Source organism: Ricinus communis, chromosome 7 (assembly GCF_019578655.1).
Source record: "Ricinus communis isolate WT05 ecotype wild-type chromosome 7, ASM1957865v1, whole genome shotgun sequence".
Taxonomy (NCBI): Eukaryota; Viridiplantae; Streptophyta; class Magnoliopsida; order Malpighiales; family Euphorbiaceae; genus Ricinus; species Ricinus communis.
The window spans coordinates 6531823-6552641 of record NC_063262.1 but is presented as its reverse complement, the minus strand read 5'-3'; the positions used below and the strand labels follow the sequence as shown (position 1 = coordinate 6552641).

Here is a 20819-nt window from a genome sequence, read left to right as displayed (position 1 = left end):
TTGAACACATCCCACTCGTATCTTTTGTTTAAAAAGAGTCGTATTTACTTCGTTGTCCATCTATGTCTAGATATCCTTCTCTGTAGTTACAATTTTTTATTATTTGTTTAACTCGTAAAATAACGTGAAAGACGAGAAGCAAGGAAGAAGAAAAGGAGCATGGCTCAAAAAAAAAAGGTACAAAGTATCAGAATAGATGATTTTTCTTTCTAAAAAAACAGGAAAGAAAATGGAAAAGAAAGGAAAACAAATGTGTTTATATCAGGAAACTTTGGTGTTTAAAGAAAAGAGTGCTTCAGTACAGAGATTAAGGAAAGGGAAAAGGGAAAAAGAAAAGAAAGCTTACTGGTGGAAGTATTAAAATGAAAAATATAAGCCTCCAGCAATTTATCATATCCTAGAATGATTACCGCAGCTTTATTCATTAAATAATGTGTAGACCTAAACATAATTAATGAACATAGAATTAATACCCAGTAATAGTGTCCCTCATTCTTACAGTACTTCGAGTTCATTCTACAAGTTGCTCATCACAATGGAGAGCCTCCTTAATGAATCTACTGAAGTTATTGTAAGATGATCCTCCGACGCTTGTAGCTTCTTCTGCTTTTCTTCTCCACTCCAATGCTTTTTCCCTCTTACGCTTCCCATCATCCCCTTCCATCATTTCCTTAACAAGACCTTCAATTTCTTTTCTCTTTACATCATGATTGACCTCCATACCATTCCCCCATTTAGTGCATGCATATCTGCAGTTAGTCTGTTGATCAGCGAAAAACGGCCAGCAGATTATAGGCACGCCATGACTAACAGCTTCCATTGTAGAATTCCATCCACAGTGTGTCAGGAAAACACCAACTGATGGATGTGCAAGCACTTGATCTTGCTGACACCAACTTGCTAGGAATCCTCTGTCCTTGATCTCCTCAATAAATTCCTGGGACAAGATTGCAGAGTCACCCATTACTATATCTTGCCTTATTATCCACAAAAATGGGTGTTTGCTATTAGCAAGGCCCCATGCAAATTCTTTCAAGTGTCCTGCTGTCATGGTAGTTACACTTCCATAGTTTACATACACAACAGACTTAACTTCTCTTTTATCAAGCCACTCAAGACAGTTCGAGTCTTCTTTCCATAAACTTGATGCAAATGACTTGGATTTACTTTCTGATATGTCCCCTGCAAGCAAGTTTAGTGGACCTATTGTGTAAATCTTGCGTGGGAACTTATCTGCAGTTATAGCTTCTAAAACTTCATATTCAAACTCATCAAATGTGTTGAAGATAATTGCAGATGAGTTCAAGCAGTTCCATGCTTCTGATCCCATGAAATCATACATTATTTCATCATTTGAGGTCTTAGTGAATAGTGGCATATCCTTCAGTCGGATGTTAGTCATGCCAGAGATCCAGTCAATTGGGGTATCACTAATGCCATCATTCAGGAAATCTTCAAATGAAAAACAAAGGATAAAGTTAAGACATGAATATATAAACTTTTTAAGTCGTATTATCTCTTACAACGGTCTAGTGAACATATCCACTTCGATTGAACAGTTATGAGCTTAAACTTAGTCGCCTATGAGTTCTATTGAATGATTCTTCTTCTTTAAGATTAAATCAAGACCAAAAAAGATGTACCTTTGTACGGCATGATGCCTCTTCTTTCGAGCTCATTGTAGTGTAAATATGCCATGAAGCTGCAAGCTGAGGCAGTCCAAAACTGAACCTGTGGAATGCTCAAGTCCTCTGCAGCTTTAATGCCAAAACTCATAACTCCATCTGAAATTATGCAGCTAACTGGGGGCACTTCAGTTGATGGTGATGAATTCAACTTGCTTACTAGTTCCTTAAATGGAGCCAAACAATTTTTTCTTGTTGAATCACACAAGGATGGAACATCTTGTGTAGCATCAAAAGTAGAGGGCGGCAGCCCATCTGGTATGGTCTCAAATCGGAAATCCGGCAGACCCTTAACGGAATCCGGTCCTCTAGACCGGATCAGACGGGTATGGTTGAAATCTGTGTTGACAAAGGTTATGTGAAATCCTCTTGAATGCAAAAGCTTGGCAAGTTGCATCATAGGGGTAACATGACCCTGTGATGGATATGGGACACATACTGCATGAGGTTTTCTGAATCCAACTGAACTCATTTTTTTTCTTCTATTTTTCGGCTAATTAATGATATGGAAAAGAATGCTTCGTCCTGCTTCTTATTTTCCTTTTATGGGATTTTCTGTTGGCCTCAGAAGAAAAAGGATGATGTTACTCTTGTCTGCATTATGGGTCTATGTGGCTTTAATCTTGAAGTTGCGGTTTAGAAAAGCAACCTCTGTATTATTTAAGGATAAGTTCGATTTGTGAAAAGTGAAAAACTACATGACAATTAAAAACTTCAGTTCAACTTTAGTTTTTGCAAAAATATTTATAAATTGGTTTCTTATCAATCGTTATATATGAAATTCTTTTCATTTATGATGACTGCAACTCTAACTACTCATATAATCCTCTCATTTTCTTTTAAAAGGTATCATCTTCCTCTTCGTTTGAATTCTCAAAAGTTTTACTGTTACTTTCTTCATTTTCACTAATGAAAAGCTTTTCGTAGAAATATGAGCATAAGCTTCAGTTGCAATCATAAATTAAAAATAGCTTTTCATATTTTTGTATCTTTTTTCAAAATCTTCTACTATTTTTATTCACATAAATTATAAACCTAAATAATAAGAAATAAATTAATAAATATCAACTAGTACTACAAAGAATTAAATGAATTCAGCTATTATTAATTATTCACGTATCATAACTAGCAATAATTTCATGCATAAAATGAATTAAATTTAATTGCATTTTTTTTTACATTGTCGTTGGTTGAAATTTATAAATTTTATGAAATTTACTTACAAATACAAAGTTTATATGCTTTGAATGAAGTAAAAGTTAATTTAGAATTCTACATATTTAAATTTGTGTGAGATTAGTTATAACTAAATTAAATTGTGATAAAATAGGTAGAATTTCTAAATGATTTTCATATTACTTTGTCAATATATTTCATAATATTAAAATATCTCTTTCAATTTTATTATTTCAAATTTAATTTCTCTTTCATATATTTTTTTCAAATAAAATAAATTTCTTAATAGATTTCAACCAAACATGACATTAAAAACATATTGAAATCCTTTCGTAGACTTGTTAAGATAAATTTATTTTTTAGTTAAACTTGAGCGTACTGCATTTTAGATTTTTTAATGAACCATCTAAAATTATCTTTCGAGCTGCTTAATTACTAACTAAATTTTAAACTTTATATTTTTAATAATTTTATTCAATTATTTTAGAATTTTAAAATAAACACTTATACTTTCAATTTATTTTAAAAATACTTTTCAGTAATAATTTTTGAAATTTAATGATGAAGACAAGTCAATTCTACTTACTAACATAAAAATTAGTGAGTCAATTAAAGATTTATTACATTTAGATTAAAATATGTGAAAGAATGAATATATGTGAGATTTTTAATAGTCATATTATTAAGTCTGGGATAAATTATTTTTACTGATTCATTATTGTTATTTTTTTAATAAGTACATTTAACTTCCAACATCATTTTTTTTACTGTGAGATTTCAAAAGTTATCATCAAAAACTATTTTTAAAAATAAATTGTAAGAATAGGTATTTGTTTTGAAATTTTGAAACAATCAGATAAATTTATTAAAAAATGTAAGATTCAAAATTTAATTTATAATTAAACTTTTTTTAATAAAAGTAGTTATTATTTGTTTCTTTTTATTAGTTCCTCCTCTATTAATGATACTTTAGCTTTTTGTGGTCATAGTTTTTTTGACTAATTTCAATAATTTCATCTTGATTAAATTATCAATTTTAAACTATTGATTTTAGCTTGCCATCTAAAAGGGACTAAATAATAGTTATTATTATATTAACAAAAACACATAAATTCTAAGTAAATGGTACTATATAAAATAAAATAAAAAAGAAACAAGTAATGTAGTACTATAATAATAAGTGATAACTGATCAAAATATAGACCGAGTAGAAAGTAAATTCAAGTCATTTACATCAAGTTTATGAAAAAAAGACTCGAACTGCCTTGAGTGGCTTGATAGAATAGGCCGAGCAAACAAGAGTAAGCCGACCATAAAAAATAGGTCGAGCATGATAGAATAGACCGATCATGAAAGAGTAGGCCGAGCATTGCATGCCGCATTTTCATAGCCAAGAAACATATGGCTCACTAAGTCTAAATTTAAGTACAACAAGAGGTTTTAAAGACTAAGTCTTAGTCAAACTCTAGTTAGAAATCCGATCCGATCTAAGATTTTGTTATATGACCAAAAAAAATAATTCTTATAGGATTGGGAGATTTTATATTCACAAGGTCTTACTCCTTGTAGGACTAGGAGACTTTCAATTTTTATATAAAAGACTGTAATACAACATATCAGGTATATTCATTATTTTACAATTACTATAAACTTTATAACTTAAAACTATTACTCACTTTGTCATCGGAGTAACTGGCCGGTCAATCTAACTATTATTTAAAATATATCGGAGTTCGGATTAGACTTCAATACTTTATTGATAGCTTACTTTTCTTGATCAAGTTATCAATAAATTAAACAAAGTAATTCTAAATAGATTATGACTTAAATAGACAAGACTTTATATGAATATTAATATAAAAAAACAATTACCATTAATAAATAAAAGACGTGGATTTTGAAATCTATGACTACAAGGTTTAAGAGGAGAAAGAAAATCGGGTAATAGTGAAATACAAGAAATTAGACACGTGTCTTGTCTATATTAAAACTTAAGCAGAGAGACAATTGAAGAGACTTTTTTTTATAAAATACCTCCCGACAATTTTCTTGGGCTAAAGCATTTAATTTGCATGAAAATTTTAAAATGAATTATATTTTTATATCGGATATATTTTGAATGCTACAATTTTTAAAAAAATTTCAGACATATTTTATAAATTTCAAAAGATATATTTTATTATTTTTAAAAATTTGAGAGATTATTTTAAAATATGTTTCTATTTAATTAAATTTCTTACTCTAAAAAATATTTTATATTTTTTATATTTATTTTACATTTCATTTATAGATAATTTTAACTTTTTATTATATAATTTTCTTATTATATTAATTTTTTACATTAATTGTTTTACATTTAAAAGTGTGTGTATATATATATATATATATATAATTATTGTAGATTTTTTTATTGCATTCGTTGTTTAATTTTTTTAGAAATTCTTATATTTTTGTATTGTGTCGTATTGATTTCTTTTGTTTTTCCTGCAACCTAGTTTAACATCCACTACTATATTTATGGGTCATGTCTTTCTTTCCTTTTTTTCTTTTGTTTAACTGAGGTTGGAATGGAGAAGTTAGAAGTTTATACCTTTCCACAAAATGAAGGTAATACATTTTACAGTTTTCCTGTCTTTTCTTTGTTTTTCCACAACTTTTTATTTATGTAGTCCCACCTGTATTTGTCACTCCCCTGTCTCAAGAGAATTTACTTTGTTTTTTAAACAAAAGGAGAAGATGCCAGTTGCAAATTGCCAAGACTCTCTATAATTCTTGTCCTTCTTTACTGCATATAAGTACACCATAATTAATAAATAGACTGGGTTTTTAAATCTTTAACTTATTATTTCAGAATTTCATAATTGAGAGGTGATCCACTGAAATCAAATAACCACCATAGAGATTTTAGAGAATAATATTACACCCAATAGATAAGTAACAAATATCCCCAGTGTTCCATTCTTGAGCAATGTGAGAATTAGATTTTCCAACTATTTTATACTTGTCATTTATCAAAACGGAATAAACCAAGCAAAATATAATCAGAAATAGGATAAAAAACCTGTGAAGTCCTCTCCAATGCGGGGAACCAAAGAAAGCCTAATATCATCAGGGCTGGTGGATGCTAAGGCAGCTGCCTCAGTCCCACAAAATATTGAGGTATAATCAACCACAAACTTATATGATTAACCTGTTGTAAAATGCCACTTAGAATTGCAAATTTACAGGTGGAGAGTTTTTGATTTTCCGGTTTTAGTCTTCACTATTGATTGATAAAATAACGTTCTTCACATCTAGTTTTTACAAGACAAGATAATTCCATGATTTTATTACTATTATTTAACTAATATTATCATGGGCCGGGTCTGATCGTACGTGCTCACCCCAAATTCCATCACAAGAAGATCCTGAAGCTAAAACATTTCGTTTTTATATTTTGCACACCTTCAGAATTGCTGCCAACAAAAAAATTATACAGGATTTGCTACTTTTTCTTTTTTTATTCTTCATGTTTCTGCCAACAAACAATAAAAAATTAATACCTTCTTTTATAGGGAAAAAGAATACCTTCAGGTAATAATTTCAAAATGGCAAACATTTAGAATTTCATAAAAGCTGCAAAATTCTTGATATTTCTTCCCAGCAATATGCTGAATCTCTCTAACTGGCAGCAACAACATTTTGAAGCAATAACTCCAGGTCTTTTAATCTGCAGAATTGGTAAGAACTAGATGAATAAACATCAATGCAGAAAGAGGGTGGAATCTCATTAAAATTTAAATGGAAATCCTACCTAACATTACTCAGATCAGGGTACATTGCTATGGCATCTTTAAAATCCTGAAGGCATTACAAGTAAACATGAAGGAGTCAATGATTTGGCTATCAGCTTCTAACAAGTAAGAAAAGTATTTCTCGTCTAAGACAGCTATAGATTAGAGGGAAAGGAATAACCTGGTCGGCTGTTGATGATGTATAAGTAATCACACATGACATCCCAGCTTTTGTTGCAGCCTGCACACATGAACTTTTCAGTTTTCTTTCAAATTTTTCCTTTTTTGGAGTTTATCCATTCATTATTTACTTCTTTGAACAGAAAAGCGTTTTTTAAGTGTGAATTGGCTAAAATTTGCAATAGATGTTTGTTTGAAACATGTCTGCTGCTTGCATGTTCCACTGTTGCTGGTGTTTTTGACTCTTTTATGAACTCTTCCATAATTTCTTTCAAAAATGAAATTTAACAAAATCATAGTACTCTGACTCTTGAACTTGACTTTGCTCCTGAAGTTAAAACAAGTGAATGGTGAGAGACGTGATATTTACCTGTAGACCAATGACACTATCCTCCACCACCAAGCAATCTTTCTCAGACACACCTAGCTTCTGCAAGGAATAAAATTTCATAGATCAGATCTTGATAATTCGAAGAACATAAAGAACTTACAGTATATACTTTCATAAATTTGAGTTTTTATTCTTTTCTTTACTTTTCTTTTCAAAGCAAACAAAAATATCTACTCTCTTTTTCTCCTGGCTTTACAAGCATAAAGAACAATGATTTCATATATTCATGTTAACTACCTTGGAAGCTGTCACATAAATTGAAGGATCAGGCTTCTTTTCCTTTACATCATCACCTATAAATATATAAACAAGAGAGCATATAATTGTTAAAAATATCAAAAAGCAGCATGATGTAATGAACCTTGGAAAAAAAAAAGGAAAAAGAGAGAAAAGAAGAAGAAGAAAGGTGTCAACATTATTCAGGCCAGATCTAAGCGTAAATGGGGATTCCTAGCCCCACCAAGAGAAAAAAAAAAAAAGCATTGAAATTGTTCTGGCCAGATTAAATGGAGGTTCCTTGCCCCACTGCCATCTCCATTCCCCCAGGATCTGTTCCCCTCTCTCCTCCAGATGGCTACTCCAATGGCTGGAAAGTTGGTGTATGACTCGGACAGAAATGAGTTACTTACATTTGCAGTTTAAATTCATTCACCATATGATTTTTGTGAATATATTCCTCAAGCATCAATTCATCATGATATAACAATGAAGACAAATTCACATTTCAATTTTTCTCAATGGCATAAACACGTGCTCATATGCAAATACAAGGGTAAATAAATGCAAAAAGATGCCATCATATAGGAGATATAAACCTATGATTAACAACCAATATATGAACTACAATTTCAAACTATTCAATATACCTGCAAGGAAGCAGTCAAGACCTTGAAACCGTTCCTATAACAAGGGAAAAACAATCAAAAGAAGAAAATAAACAGCAATCAAAAGCATATAAAACCAATCAAAACAAATGCAAAGTATAAAAATGAGGGCTGATCCTGAATCTATGATGTTACAGAGTGTGTTTACCATTCCTATAAGGTTCTCAAGGCAAAGTATAACTGAACTTTTAGTTGCTGCAGAACAAACAGCTAGCTTCTTTCCCTATAACAAGCAAGTAGAAAATGAACAGTAATCAAAAGCATATAAAACCATTCTAATGACACTAAGAAGTTCTCAATATTCATAGAACAACTGAAAAATATAACAAAAAGCATGTGGGGAGGGAATATTCAACACTAACTAATAAAATGAACAATGTACCATGAAAGCTTGTTGCATATATCAAAATCAAACTGTTATATAAATGTAATCTTACAGCAGCCTTGGCCTCATCCATCAATTGCAAGACTCCAGGTCGAGGTTGCACCTGCTCACAAGAATTTCTATTAGTAACTATTCATTCACGAAAATTTTATGAAAGCAATCTAACATAAAGGAAATTTTAAAATATAGAAATACTAAAAACTTTCTTACAGTTCCAGATTTGATTATTTCCTTATACCTTTCAGTTTTCCAGTCCTACAAACAACAATGACGACGACGATATAAATTCCTCGATTTAATCAAAGCAAACAATTAAGTAAAAGGAAACAGACCTGAAGGGTATCGATTAAATTGGCGCGGCTCTCATCATCCTCAGGAGGCGTCTCGAATATTGTTGAAGACGGCCATCCATGCTCCTTGAAGTACCTACGTACACATTATTTTGCTTAGACAGTGAGTTACACTGTTAGCATTTTAATACTGAACTGACTGACGTTGTTTTTATTACAAATATGGGAGAGGGGGACTCCACATTGAAACTTAAATTATGTTCAGATCGACACCAACTATCAAGCTAACCCTGTACCTGCAACTGACTAACATTGTTGAATTAAGATGTTAGTGTAACAATGACGCCGCGTTAACATAGAATGGATCACAATTGGGTCCAGATAAATTGATACTGGAACGGTCTCCCGAAAACACTCATTCTTCAACGGAGGCAAATTACAGAGTATTTCTTCTTTTTTTCCTTTTGAGTTTTTCCCTAAATTGTACTTAATGAACTTTCATATTTGGAAAAGTTGTTCATTTCAACTTGGAAAAAGAGAAACCGTTTTGAAAGAAATGAATGAACTGATGCGAAAACTTTTTGCAAGAAACGAAGGCCTAAAGAAAGATAAATTAAAAAGTAGAGAAAGTAGAAGAACCATCGCATTTTAGGTTTGCCGCCACCAATACGATTCTGGAGCACGTCATAGAAATCAGGAGCCCAAATAAGAGTCTGATCGGAAGTGCAGCGAACATTGAAATGAGCAAAAGCATCGTTGTAAGCTTGGCGGTGGAGGTGCTCCGATTCTAGTATTACTCCATCACAGTCGAAGATTAGAGCTTCGAGAGAGGCTGAAGAAGCTGAGACTGAGAAACAGAGAGATTGGTGGCTTCTTCTCGAGGGAAAGCTCCTTCTGATACTTCTGAAATGGAAAGTTTGAGACTTAGAGAGGAAGCTGAAAGAACGAGAGAGAGGATTCGGAGATAGATTGGATTGAGAGAGCAGCATAGACGCCATGAGAGTTCACCTCTTTTCGAACTGATCTCTGCGCTTGTTTTGGCTTTGCTTCCTTTTCTTTTTGGGATGTGAAATGTGGCGGGTTTTGTTCGTTTGCCTATGGCCACTCAATATGGCTTGGTTTTGTTTCTACTTCTTAACGACCGTTAACTGAACTGCAGCAGTGATAACAATAACATTTTGAAGGAGACTGAACTAATTTTGACGGGTAAAATTAGAAAACTATGAATTTACTGAAATTGATGATTCTTGGTTATTATTATTCTTTTTCCTTCTCATTTTATAGCTCCTTGATTTCTAAAATCTCCCACAATTAGATTTTAAGAATCCGACAGAAGATGTCTCGTCACAAGCTAATAAATATGTATAAAACATAGGCTCATTACAAATTAGTTAGTTTACAACAGATTAGGTTTTAAAAATCAATTAAGAAGTAATATCGTCTGACTTATTTTATTTGTAAATAAAATTAGGAAGACCTTGAATTTGAAAGTTCTCGTTCGTAATTCACGTATTATTAGTTGAGCGTCTAATGAAAAAGAAAAATCAAATTGTAGAATCAATGAAATAAAGCCAATGAATCTCAAGGTCAGTCATTAAAATATGATAAAAGTTTGGTTAGCCAATGAATACGTAGGGTGTTAAATCCATTTTAAACTTACCAACCAGTGTGAGAAACTCACCAGTTAACTTGGTTCTTCCACTCAATTTCTTACTAACCTTGTTGGGTTTGTGATGGAGTGTGTCAGGGTATCCCTATGTTTTCCATTTGGTCATAGGTAGTTCAGAAGACTTTTGTTTGTTGGACTTAGAGGGGTTAGACAAGATGACCCTGTTTCTTCTTACTGTTTGCTTTAACCATGGCATATCTACTGCCAGGACCTGTGAGGTTCTGAGAATCAGCCATCTTTGTTCACAAATTACCTTTTTTTTTGTTCTAACATAGAGATGTGGGACCGGCGGGAGTGATTAAAGCTGCAGTGGGATCATTTCTATTCGGTCTCCGGCCTTCAGGCTGATAATAGCCAGAGTTCAATCTTTTTCAGTATTGTTGACCCTGCTGTTAAAAGACTATCGAGTATGATGAGTTTCAGTGGAGTTTCCTTGCCTGCATTATCTGGGTGTTCCTTTTATGTCTTTTAGATTATTTGCTTCCTACTATCAGACCCTTATATCTAAAATCGCCCACAGGGTTAATATAATTGGTCTTTCAGGCATTTGACTTATGTTGGGATGCTCCAGCTCATTAATTCAGTCCTCCCCAGTATGCATGCATTATGGAGCTCTTTACTCATCTTGCTGAAGAACTTATTCATGATGTGGAAAGAAGTGTATAGGAAATCTTTGGAGGGGCTCTGAGTAGAAGAGTCAAGTATGGTGAAATGAGAATATATATGCAAACCGAAAAAAGAGGGAGGTCTGGGTGTAAAAAGCACGTTGAAATAGAAAAAAGCTGCTGTCCAAAATATTTATGGGTGCTATTAACCAGCAAAGTTATTTGGGTCGTCAACAATGAGCTGAAGTTTATGAGTTTTTAGGATTTGGTTAAGCCTCATGATGCCACCTGAGCTTGCTCTCATTTTCTGAAGCTCATAGGGGACAGTTTTCAGTATGTTTTTTAGGAAAATGTGATGGTATTTATTTCCTGAGAGATCCCTGGATCAATGGTAATACTATTTTGCTCAATGAGAATATCGAATTTTGGTATGTCTAGAAGCAAAAGTGGTTGATTTATGGAGAGAAAATAGTTGGAGTCTTCTTGACCCCATTGATGATGATACTGCTAGAGCATGGGCCTTGCTTAAGCTGAATGTTAAGATTGATCCTAATAACTTTGATGCAATCAACTAGAAGCGTACTAACAATGGTGTTTATAGGGTAGCTAGCTAATGCCTGGAATTTCCTAAGGAAAAAGCATGACGAATTTAAGTTAGGTGGGGTCTGAGTTGATTTAGGGACTGTCATATTTCTAGACATGGTTCTATCTGTTGGTTAGCCATCCACAAGAAATTGTGAGAACTAATAATAGAAGTCATACTACGCAAGATTGAAAGAGTTGCATATGCGGCCTCAGAATATCACATATGGTCTCAGAAACAGGGTGATCTTTTAGCAGCAGCGGACATATGAAGTAATTTATTAAGCGATCAAGGACTAGGTATTGCTTCATTTTTTAATTAAAATTGGTCTGGTAATTTTGGGTTGTTTCCTCATTGGCGTTTTCTTTGCTTTTTTCAGGATAATTGATCCCTTGTTCTGTATCCTTGTTTATTGACCAAAACAGAGTGGAGATACATATACCATTCTCAGCCATTTGCATGAACCATAAATACATAAAAGATATAGACCAAAAGGCAATTCATTGGTTACATGATTCTACACTGAAAGATAAGACTTTAAATCAAACCTAAAATACAAAAAAGCTCTGGACCTAGATTAATTGTAATTCCTAAGCAATCTTCGGATGTATATGGAAAGGTTTGGAGGGGAACAATTACAATATAAACCCAATATACTTCCCTCATTCATTGAACCCATCCTGCAGAAAGAAATGCATCCAAGTGAAAGGCATCCTTGATTCTCTTCAGTAATGGACATAGGCAATAAAAAAAATATTATATTCATCCACCCACTAGAAGCAAACTATTTCTGTACAGAGTGCAGTTTGAGAATGAATAGGCATGATTCCTTTTTATAGGCACCACAACTCGTTAGCATCTATCAAAGCCATCTTTCTTTTGGCATCGTGGATCTTTACATTGCTGCTACAAGGTTGTGCCTCCACCGTCCGACATAAGAGATGCAGCTGCAGCAGCAGCAGTAGGGACAACCCCGGTTGAAACACCTGGTTTTGATAAATGCAGAAGCCTGCAAGACATACCCCAAAAACTCCCAATTGTCATTAAAGTTAAGAAGAATGCAACTCTGTTGTTTATCCTTTATGTTGAAGTGAACAGAGTTTCTCCCGATCTAAACAGGGTTATGAAAATTTCAGACTGTGCATCCAAGATCATAAACTTACGGAGCAAGATATTCACAGAAGGATGATACTGCTGCAACAACTTCAGAGTAATTTTCAGGTGTTGCGGGGGCTGTTACTTCAACCAGTTGAATGCCAGGAGTTACTGGTACAGCCTCATCAGTTGCATGTAGTTTTAGCATTTTATTAACAGATGAGACCCGAACAGTTATCCGAGCACCCCTCTGGAAATGGAAGGCAAATCCCACTCTCAGCAACTCATGATCCAATTTGTAGCCAAGTGCATAAAATAAGCGAAGCACATTCTTGCTTGCTTTGCTTTCCACCATAGTCCTTACCAGGACTGAGATTTGCTCGGCACCAGCACCCCTCATTGCACCTCCAACATGTTTAACAGTCCTGCAAGATAAAAGATTCCTGTAAGCACATGCAAGAGCAATATTATTTATGTCAATCCACAGCACAATAAGATCAACCCATATGCTACCAGGTAGGTTCAGGCTGTTCCAGATCACACAGAAGTCGAACCTCTGAAGCAACTATTCCTGTAAAAGAAAGAGCATATCCATCTCAGTATAAGAAAGGGACAGAGAAGAGGAAACTCTTCTCTGTGTAGTTTAGAACTTATATATCACTCTCGCCAAAATTTTGCCTACTTACCAAGGTTTGGACCACTTTTCAGACATAATTCATGGATCCTTAAGCGTTCTCTATGAACACCACAAAGACCCTGAAGAAGAATCTCGAGGGCCTCAACATGCTGCAAGAAGAACATGCATTTTAAATAGGTAAAACAAGAGTGAAAATTCTATCAAAACTACTTTTTATGTTTTCTGATTTCAGTAGAAGAATTAACAAGGAAACATTTGTATAAAATATGATCATCAACTGATTCACTACAATGCCTGATTTTTCACTACACCATGCGGCCACACAACACTTACTCCATCAACTACCATACAGTGAAGAAACCAAGTCAATTTAGCTCCAAGCTAGTATACCAGCACAGGGCAGAATCCAGGTTTAAAAAAGTGCAGCACAACTCGGAGGAGACAAACTTAAGAGAGAGCAAAAAAATACCAAGCTTTGCAAAATTTTATATCCCAATATGCACTTACAAAATAACAATTCCAGGGTTCAAACAAGACAATAGTGAACTGATGCACCACAACCAGATCCAAACAGAAAAAGAAACAAGAGATAAAGAATGCTATGAGAATTTGAGACAGCATATCTACGTTCATATTGAGAATTGCATGTTGAATGTGTCTCACTTATATTGAGTAATCCACTCTCTGAGCTTGGATTTTTAACTTACACAAGATCATTCAAAGCAAATGTCATGATCACAAGTCAGTATTAAAACAAAAGAAAAGTTGGAAAAGTGAAACTCTGACAGACTAAGTGCAGTAACAAGATACTAGAACGTCCTCAGCCAAAACTTAAATTTTTGTGTGCATAGAGAAGAAGAAAAAAAATGCTAACTAAACCAATGTCAATTCAAGTGCAATTCCTCTTATCACTTTTCAACAGAAAAACAAAACAGCATCAGATTACAGCAACTAAAAGTCTTTGCAGGGGACAGAAAATATGCAGACTACTTGGGGCAAAGCATACAACAATTACAAAATCAAAATTGCTAAAACAAAGATTTGTCATACTTTACAAACGCCGATTTTCAAATCAAAATATTTTGGAAACGACAACTGGAAATGTGATAAACTTAAAAGATGCAGAATGACGGATCAGAATCCTGGCTTGAATTCTCAAAAGAGAAAGATCGCACAGTTTATTCAGCATTGATAATCTGGGGAAAATATCACCATTCCATCTCTAAAAAATCTATTCTACACCACTTCAGTATCAAGGTCAAAGCATATGTTCATGTAGAAGCACAAACAAATTAATAGCTCATTTACACACCTTCCCAGATTCTTATAAAATGATAAACTAAAACAACTATGACTACAATTTTCAGATAGAAAACAAAACACACACGCACATTTATACTGGCAAGAAATCTACCTGTGTCTCGATAATTCCTTGTACCACGCATTCCATTGTAATTCACTTTATTTCATGTCAAGATTTCCCAAGCTTTCCTGTATAAATAAATGTCACAGCTATTTTAAAACAATAGAGTTTTCCAACCAAAATTAGGTCATATTAAAAACTTGTTTTTGACAAAAAAAAAAAAAAAAGCAATAGAAACAAAAGCAGAAAGGAGCAAAATAAAGGGAAAGGATTTCTTTCTCTCAGAAAAATGCCTCGATTGTGTCGTCAAGGAGCACGGGAATGAATTAGAGATCGGACTCGTCATCTTATTTTATTTTACATCATCATCGCAGAAAAACCAAATCATTCAGCTCCAACTCAGATTCATTAACTAATGATTTTGAAAAGAGAATGGCATTACCGATTATTGGAAAAGAAAAACAAGAAAAATGAATAAATACCTGAAAATTGTCTCGGAGGTTACAGTTTCTGCCGTCTTCTTTCAACTTCTAATAACTGGCATTGATGCAGTTATAGTAAGCTGTTCTAGCTTTTAATCTTTTAGGTTTAGGGTTCGGGGCCTCTCGGCTGATTGACCAAAGTGGCAATGACCTGGACCTGAAAACTTGACCAACTGGCTCGTCCAAACTCAATTTGACTTTAAAAGTCAATTACCCGAACCTATTAAGACTAAAAGTTTAAAGGAATAAGTATGTGAAAATACTGCATTTCATTCTTAGATAAATTTTAGTAATGTGTTTTTCTTTTTTAGGTAAAATGAAGAACGTAATTATAAATTATTAAAATATTTTATTATTTTTATTTTTATTGGTCACTATTATATAATAATTTATATTTAGAGTTTAATAATTTTTGACTCGTTATTTGATGTGAAATCGAGAATTAAAAAGTCATTTATTTTACGAGATTAATTTAATAATCAAACAATAACTTTTAAATTATTAATTTTTAAATATATAATATCAAACATGGATAATATAATAATAATAGTTGATTAAAATAAAAAATAGTTAGACTTTTATGAATTATAATTTTTTATCAATAAAAAATTTTATAATTAGATATGAGAGCACTCAGTAGCAAAATAATTTTGAAACTAAAATAATTTAAGCTCGAACTAATTTGAAATCATCAAAAATAAAAATGACTTGAGATAGAATAAAATAAAATAAAAAAGACAAACTCAAATGTGTAAATAGTGTGAAATGACCCGTGTGTGCTCCACTTGGTGAAACTTTTTAGATTTATAAATTTATCTCAGGACACTACTTCAAATTTGAACATAATAAGGTCATAGTCAATTCAAAAACTATGAGATCTCGCCTTAATATTTTTATTGAAGTACCACTAAATCTTATGTAAAACGTATATATCACATCAAATATTACAGTTTCAGTTTAACGCCTACCGCATATAAAATATAATTCGAGTTATTTTTATTATTTAGAGACAAGCATGAAACTAATTTTATGGATGAAATGACCTTAATTAAAATTATATATACATATAAAAGTGGAAATATTCGTAAAAATTTTTATTAGAAATATTAGAAATTATAAACTGATATCTCATATGTACACTTTTTACAGCTAACCCAAATAGAGTGAAATCAAACAACTTAAAGATAGCTTGAATACCAATGTAGTAGTTCTTATTATATAATGATTCTATAGTAACATTTTCCTTTAAGAACAACCCAGCTATATCCCTGTTTTTAACTCAATACATTTTCAAAGTTAAAGGTAGACATGCATTCGATAACTTGCTCCCATGGAAAAGGATATGCATGAGATTAATTTCTTAATTTCCACACACCAAGTCAAAGAAAGCACAAGTCATTTACACAATTCAGAAGGGATAGTTACAACAACTAATTAATTACTTAACATGATTTAATCAGCAAGCATCGATCCATGAGCATGAGATATAATGAACTTCGCAGCACTAGAAACAAGCTCCTCTACCCCATCAACAGCACTAGTATCTAATACCAGCTTTGGCACATCACCCACATCATATTCAGTACACCCACCATACTCTTCCAATAACCTCTCAAGATCTCGCCATGTGGAAGGCTTGTGCCAGCTAGCCTGATCCCCGCCGGCACGCCGCTCTAGCCTTCGACGCCACTCGCCCTTATCAGACGGCTTACATTCGATGATCACAAGGCGTGCACCGGCAGACGATGCCAGCTGGATCAATTGATCGAGATGGCTCCTGCGCGAGAGAGGAGAATCGAGTATAACGCTGATGCCGAGGTGGAGTTGAGCAGAGGCGATTCGCCAAATGACACGGTACGATAAGTCGTTTAGGAGTTTAGAAGGGACGGAAGGCTCGTCGTTTTGGAGGAAGAAGGTGCAGTCGCGAATGTCGTCTTTGTCTACGAGTGGGATTTTGAGAGATGAAGCTAAAGAACGAGCTAGAGTGCTTTTGCCCGAGCCTGGATGCCCTTTCATTGCTATTATTATTGGCACTTCTGCAGATTGTTCTTGTTCTGGATATGCCATTGATTATTTCTGTTTTCCTTGAAGAAGATGCAAAGGGTTGGAGAGGAGTGATTTTATCAAAGATTGATCGAGTGCTGCTATGTGGATAAGGGATGATAAATTAATAAAAGAAATTAAAAAGAAGAAAAATCAGTTGGTAAGGGACAGATATTTTAGTGATGAACATGATGACTTAGACATGTTCAATGCTAAATTTAAGATGCCAAAATTTTCTTTTCTTTTTCTTTTTTAACTAAATATTAATAAATCCAAATTTAGATATAAAATCTTTTTAAGGAAGTAAGAATTGGAAAAAGAATTATAATATTGAAATTAGATAAGAACGAAGATGGATAATGGATAACGAATAATGTTAATTTATTGAGGACGACGTGAATGATAAAGACTAGCATGGAGAGATTATAAGCTTATTTCATAAATGATAAAAGATGGAAAATAATTATAAGAATCTGTAAAATTTATCGACAATAATAATGTTTTAAAATATAATTTTATTTATATAAATCTTTTTAAAATGAAAGTTTAATTAAAAAAATATCCGGATTTAGTTCTTCTTTTAAATAATCAATAAAAATAAAATAATTTAAAATTAAGTAAAAATTGCAAGATTCAAATTAATACCAAAAACTAGTTGTAAACGTTAATTACCATAAAAATTGACTGATAATTTTAATTTCAGAGGTGCTTTAACATCAAAATTATAATTAATAGATAAAAAATATAAATAAATTTTAAATATTCTAAAAATCTCTAAATTCAACAATATAAATTGATTTTTACTTAATATTATTGCATTTTGATTGATTTTGAAATGCTAGCAATGAATAAATAACATGTAGGAGTTATTTTACTAATATAAAAATTTTGACATGCAGAAAGATGGAAAAATTATGAAGAAATACAATATATATATATATATGTTGTACTATTGACAAAAAATAAAATTTAAATCATATATTAATTTTTATAAAATATTATATTTTTATTAATTTGTGATATTAGTAATGAATAAATAAATTAAGAGTTATTTTACTAATATAAAAATTTAGAAATATGATGAAAATATCGTATTTATAAGATGAGACAAATCACTACAAAATATATATATATATGTTAAGTATTATATTGAAGAAATAATGTATGTTGATTTTTACTTAAATCAGATTTGTTGGGATGGAAATATTATTAAAGACCTCTTTGATCATGTTGAGGCTGACTTAATCCTTAGTATTCTGCTGAGTCATAGGAGTAGAGAAGACAATTGGTTCTGGTTTTAGGATCGAAAGGGTAGTTATTCTATTTGTCTAATTCAGACTCAACCTATTGTCCAAGAGCTGGGGGGAGGGTTTTGGAAGATGTTTTGGGCAATTAAAGCTCCTCCAAAAGTGAAAGTAATAGTTTGCAGAGCATGTATATAGAGTATTCCAACTCTTTCTGATCTATACAGCAAGCGAGTGAATGTGGTGAACATCTGTCTGTTCCGTCAAGGTAGTGAGGAAACATGCCTTCACTCATTTGTTGACTGTCCGATTGCTAGAGATTGTTGGTCAAAGCTCGCAGTTGGCTATTCAAAGTATGTCAGCTCCTCTCTCTGTGCTTGGCTATTAGAGTTGCTATTCAGAAGCTCTACGGAGGATCGTGTTGTGGTGCTTGCAATCATTTGAAATCTATGGGCTAGCAGGAATGCTTTTATCTGGAAGGACCAATGTAAGTCCCCCAGTCCATATTCATCAATGGATCCAAGCCCATATTCATCCACAACATGGAAATGGCGTGCCCTTAGCTTGATCCAGTACATCTTGGACTCGGCCTCCTACTGGGTGGCTAAACTGTAATGTCGATGCAACTGCTTTTCAACAAACCGGCTACAGAGGCTCTGGTAAGGTGATTCGTGATCAGATAGGAACCTTCGTGTCTGCCTTTGCTGCTCGGTCGATCTATCCTGATATTCAACCTCGACTTGTTGAAGTTATCAGCCTAAGAGAAGTTCTCAGTTGGATTAAAAGGTCAAGGCTTTGCTTAGTATAAGTGGAAAGCAATTGCTTAAGTATTGTGGAAGTTGTGACCTATTCTTTTGTTGATTTATCATCTTTTGACGTAGTTGTTCTGGACTGTAAGACTCTTTTATCAAAAAAAAAAAAAAACAAAAAAGGGTTGGAAAAAATAAAAAAAATTACAACAAAATAAGGAAATGGCAGAATATAAGAAGCTGAATAGGCAGTAACAACCAGAAGCGAGAAACTAGGAAAATCTCAAGAAATAGAGAAAGTGAATTTTAAAAAAAAGTAACAGACAGTCGTTAGGAATGATAAGAAAATCAATCTCATAAAACAGAAACTCCTTCCAGAAAAAGAAAAGGAAGAATTTAAGACTAAAATAACTTAAGTAAAGAATTCTTACAGGAGAAACCTAGTGTGTGTTGGTGTTAGAGGTTGAAAAATTAAGTCAAATTTTATTTTGGATAGAAGCTATTGCAAAATGTCGTTTGGACTGTATCCACCACATGCATTCACTTTGGTAATTTATGTCCTGCACCCTCATCCACTTTGCACTGTAGGCGGAAGGCAAAAATATATATGCGTCAGTCCTGCATTTTAGTTGTTTTGGATTTTTTCTTAAATTCGTACATTTAAGATTATTAGTTAATAAAACTAATTTCTTTTTACATATTTCACAATTTAAATATTTAATCAATATGTAATTAATAATTTCATAATTAAAAGTGTTACCTTTTTATAATGGACATCAATGTACATCATTCATAATATGCTATTTATTATTTACTCTAACCATATTCATTTTGTATTTAATTAAATTTCAAATGGTATTTTATCATTTATGATCTACATGTTCATTAATTTGTTATTATCAATTCAGTAATTATAAATTTATATATATTTTTCAAACCACAGTAAAATGATGAAAATGATATTGATTTTTTATGAAAGTTAAATTCATTTTTTTTTTATGATAAACAATTTTGAAATTGATATAAGTATTTATTATTTATAGGCATAATATTTATTAGTTTATTAATTGATAAACAGACATATGTAATATAGATATAATATAAATTATTTTACAGTTAGTAAATAAATAAAACATCAAATTAAAATTATTGTGGTACAAATATCTTTTTAATAAAATAAAGTTAACAAATAATTAATATTTAATGTTTAAACAATAAACATTTAATACATATTTAATAAATATAAATTAATAAAAATTTAATATAAATTTAATAAATATAAATTCAAAACATAAAAAAGCATCACGCACGTGTTGTACTAACCGAACCACATTTACAATATGGTCTAGTGTACAAGGTATAAAGCATCATTCACTTCAATTATTGAATAGAATTTATTTAATTTTTTTAAAATATATTCAGTTTATCATGTCATCCGTAAATTAAATTAATTATATAGTGACATGTAATTTTATTTATTAATTATTATATTTTTATTTTTAATTTTTAATAATGAATTGTTAATGATAATAAATAAATTAAATAATAAAATTAAAAGAATTAATGAATAAAAGTCACCTATTGC

At 32.2% G+C, this 20819-nt stretch overlaps 3 protein-coding genes and 2 non-coding genes across 5 annotated transcripts; all 5 read right to left on the bottom strand.

The window, feature by feature from the left end:
* Positions 1-393: 393 nt before the first annotated feature.
* On the bottom strand, positions 394-2271 carry LOC8281245 (linamarin synthase 2). Its single transcript, XM_002532831.4, has 2 exons — positions 1644-2271; positions 394-1452 (listed from the first exon to the last, which is right to left on the bottom strand). Exons 1-2 carry the CDS (start codon positions 2155-2157, stop codon positions 512-514), a joined length of 1455 nt encoding a protein of 484 aa, XP_002532877.2. The 5' UTR covers positions 2158-2271; the 3' UTR covers positions 394-511.
* A 4118-nt stretch (positions 2272-6389) lies between these two features.
* On the bottom strand, positions 6390-9887 carry LOC8281244 (haloacid dehalogenase-like hydrolase domain-containing protein At4g39970). Its single transcript, XM_002532830.4, has 11 exons — positions 9404-9887; positions 8807-8900; positions 8685-8729; positions 8527-8577; positions 8238-8312; positions 8072-8105; positions 7443-7498; positions 7185-7244; positions 6816-6875; positions 6655-6701; positions 6390-6570 (listed from the first exon to the last, which is right to left on the bottom strand). Exons 1-11 carry the CDS (start codon positions 9760-9762, stop codon positions 6522-6524), a joined length of 930 nt encoding a protein of 309 aa, XP_002532876.2. The 5' UTR covers positions 9763-9887; the 3' UTR covers positions 6390-6521.
* Positions 9888-12075: 2188 nt separating this feature from the next.
* Positions 12076-15410, bottom strand: LOC8281243 (mediator of RNA polymerase II transcription subunit 18). The gene is made up of 6 exons (XM_002532829.4): positions 15199-15410; positions 14768-14844; positions 13403-13502; positions 13230-13287; positions 12785-13141; positions 12076-12630 (listed from the first exon to the last, which is right to left on the bottom strand). Exons 2-6 carry the CDS (start codon positions 14801-14803, stop codon positions 12528-12530), a joined length of 654 nt encoding a protein of 217 aa, XP_002532875.1. The 5' UTR covers positions 14804-14844; positions 15199-15410; the 3' UTR covers positions 12076-12527.
* Positions 14483-14573, bottom strand: LOC112536859. The gene has a single exon (XR_003080793.1). It is a non-coding gene; the product is annotated as a small nucleolar RNA Z103 (small nucleolar RNA).
* On the bottom strand, positions 14993-15093 carry LOC112536860. Its single transcript, XR_003080794.1, has one exon. It is a non-coding gene; the product is annotated as a small nucleolar RNA SNOR75 (small nucleolar RNA).
* Positions 15411-20819: the final 5409 nt, after the last annotated feature.

Bases quoted from the DNA above. Each gene is read 5' to 3' on its own strand.
- LOC8281245 (XM_002532831.4), bottom strand. From the start codon at position 2,157: ATGAGTTCAGTTGGATTCAGAAAACCTCATGCAGTATGTGTCCCATAT. The intron at 1,453-1,643 runs GTACATCTTTTT...TTTCATTTGAAG, and splicing joins AGGCATCATGCCGTACAAAG to ATTTCCTGAATGATGGCATT.
- LOC8281243 (XM_002532829.4), bottom strand. From the start codon at position 14,803: ATGGAATGCGTGGTACAAGGAATTATCGAGACACAG. The intron at 13,288-13,402 runs GTAAGTAGGCAA...TTTCTTTTACAG, and splicing joins GAAAAGTGGTCCAAACCTTG to GAATAGTTGCTTCAGAGGTT. The intron at 12,631-12,784 runs GTAAGTTTATGA...TATGTCTTGCAG, and splicing joins TTCTGTGAATATCTTGCTCC to GCTTCTGCATTTATCAAAAC.
- LOC8281244 (XM_002532830.4), bottom strand. From the start codon at position 9,762: ATGGCGTCTATGCTGCTCTCTCAATCCAATCTATCTCCGAATCCTCTC. The intron at 8,578-8,684 runs GTAAGAAAGTTT...TCTTGTGAGCAG, and splicing joins AAATAATCAAATCTGGAACT to GTGCAACCTCGACCTGGAGT. The intron at 8,106-8,237 runs GTAAACACACTC...CCCTTGTTATAG, and splicing joins TTGAGAACCTTATAGGAATG to GAACGGTTTCAAGGTCTTGA.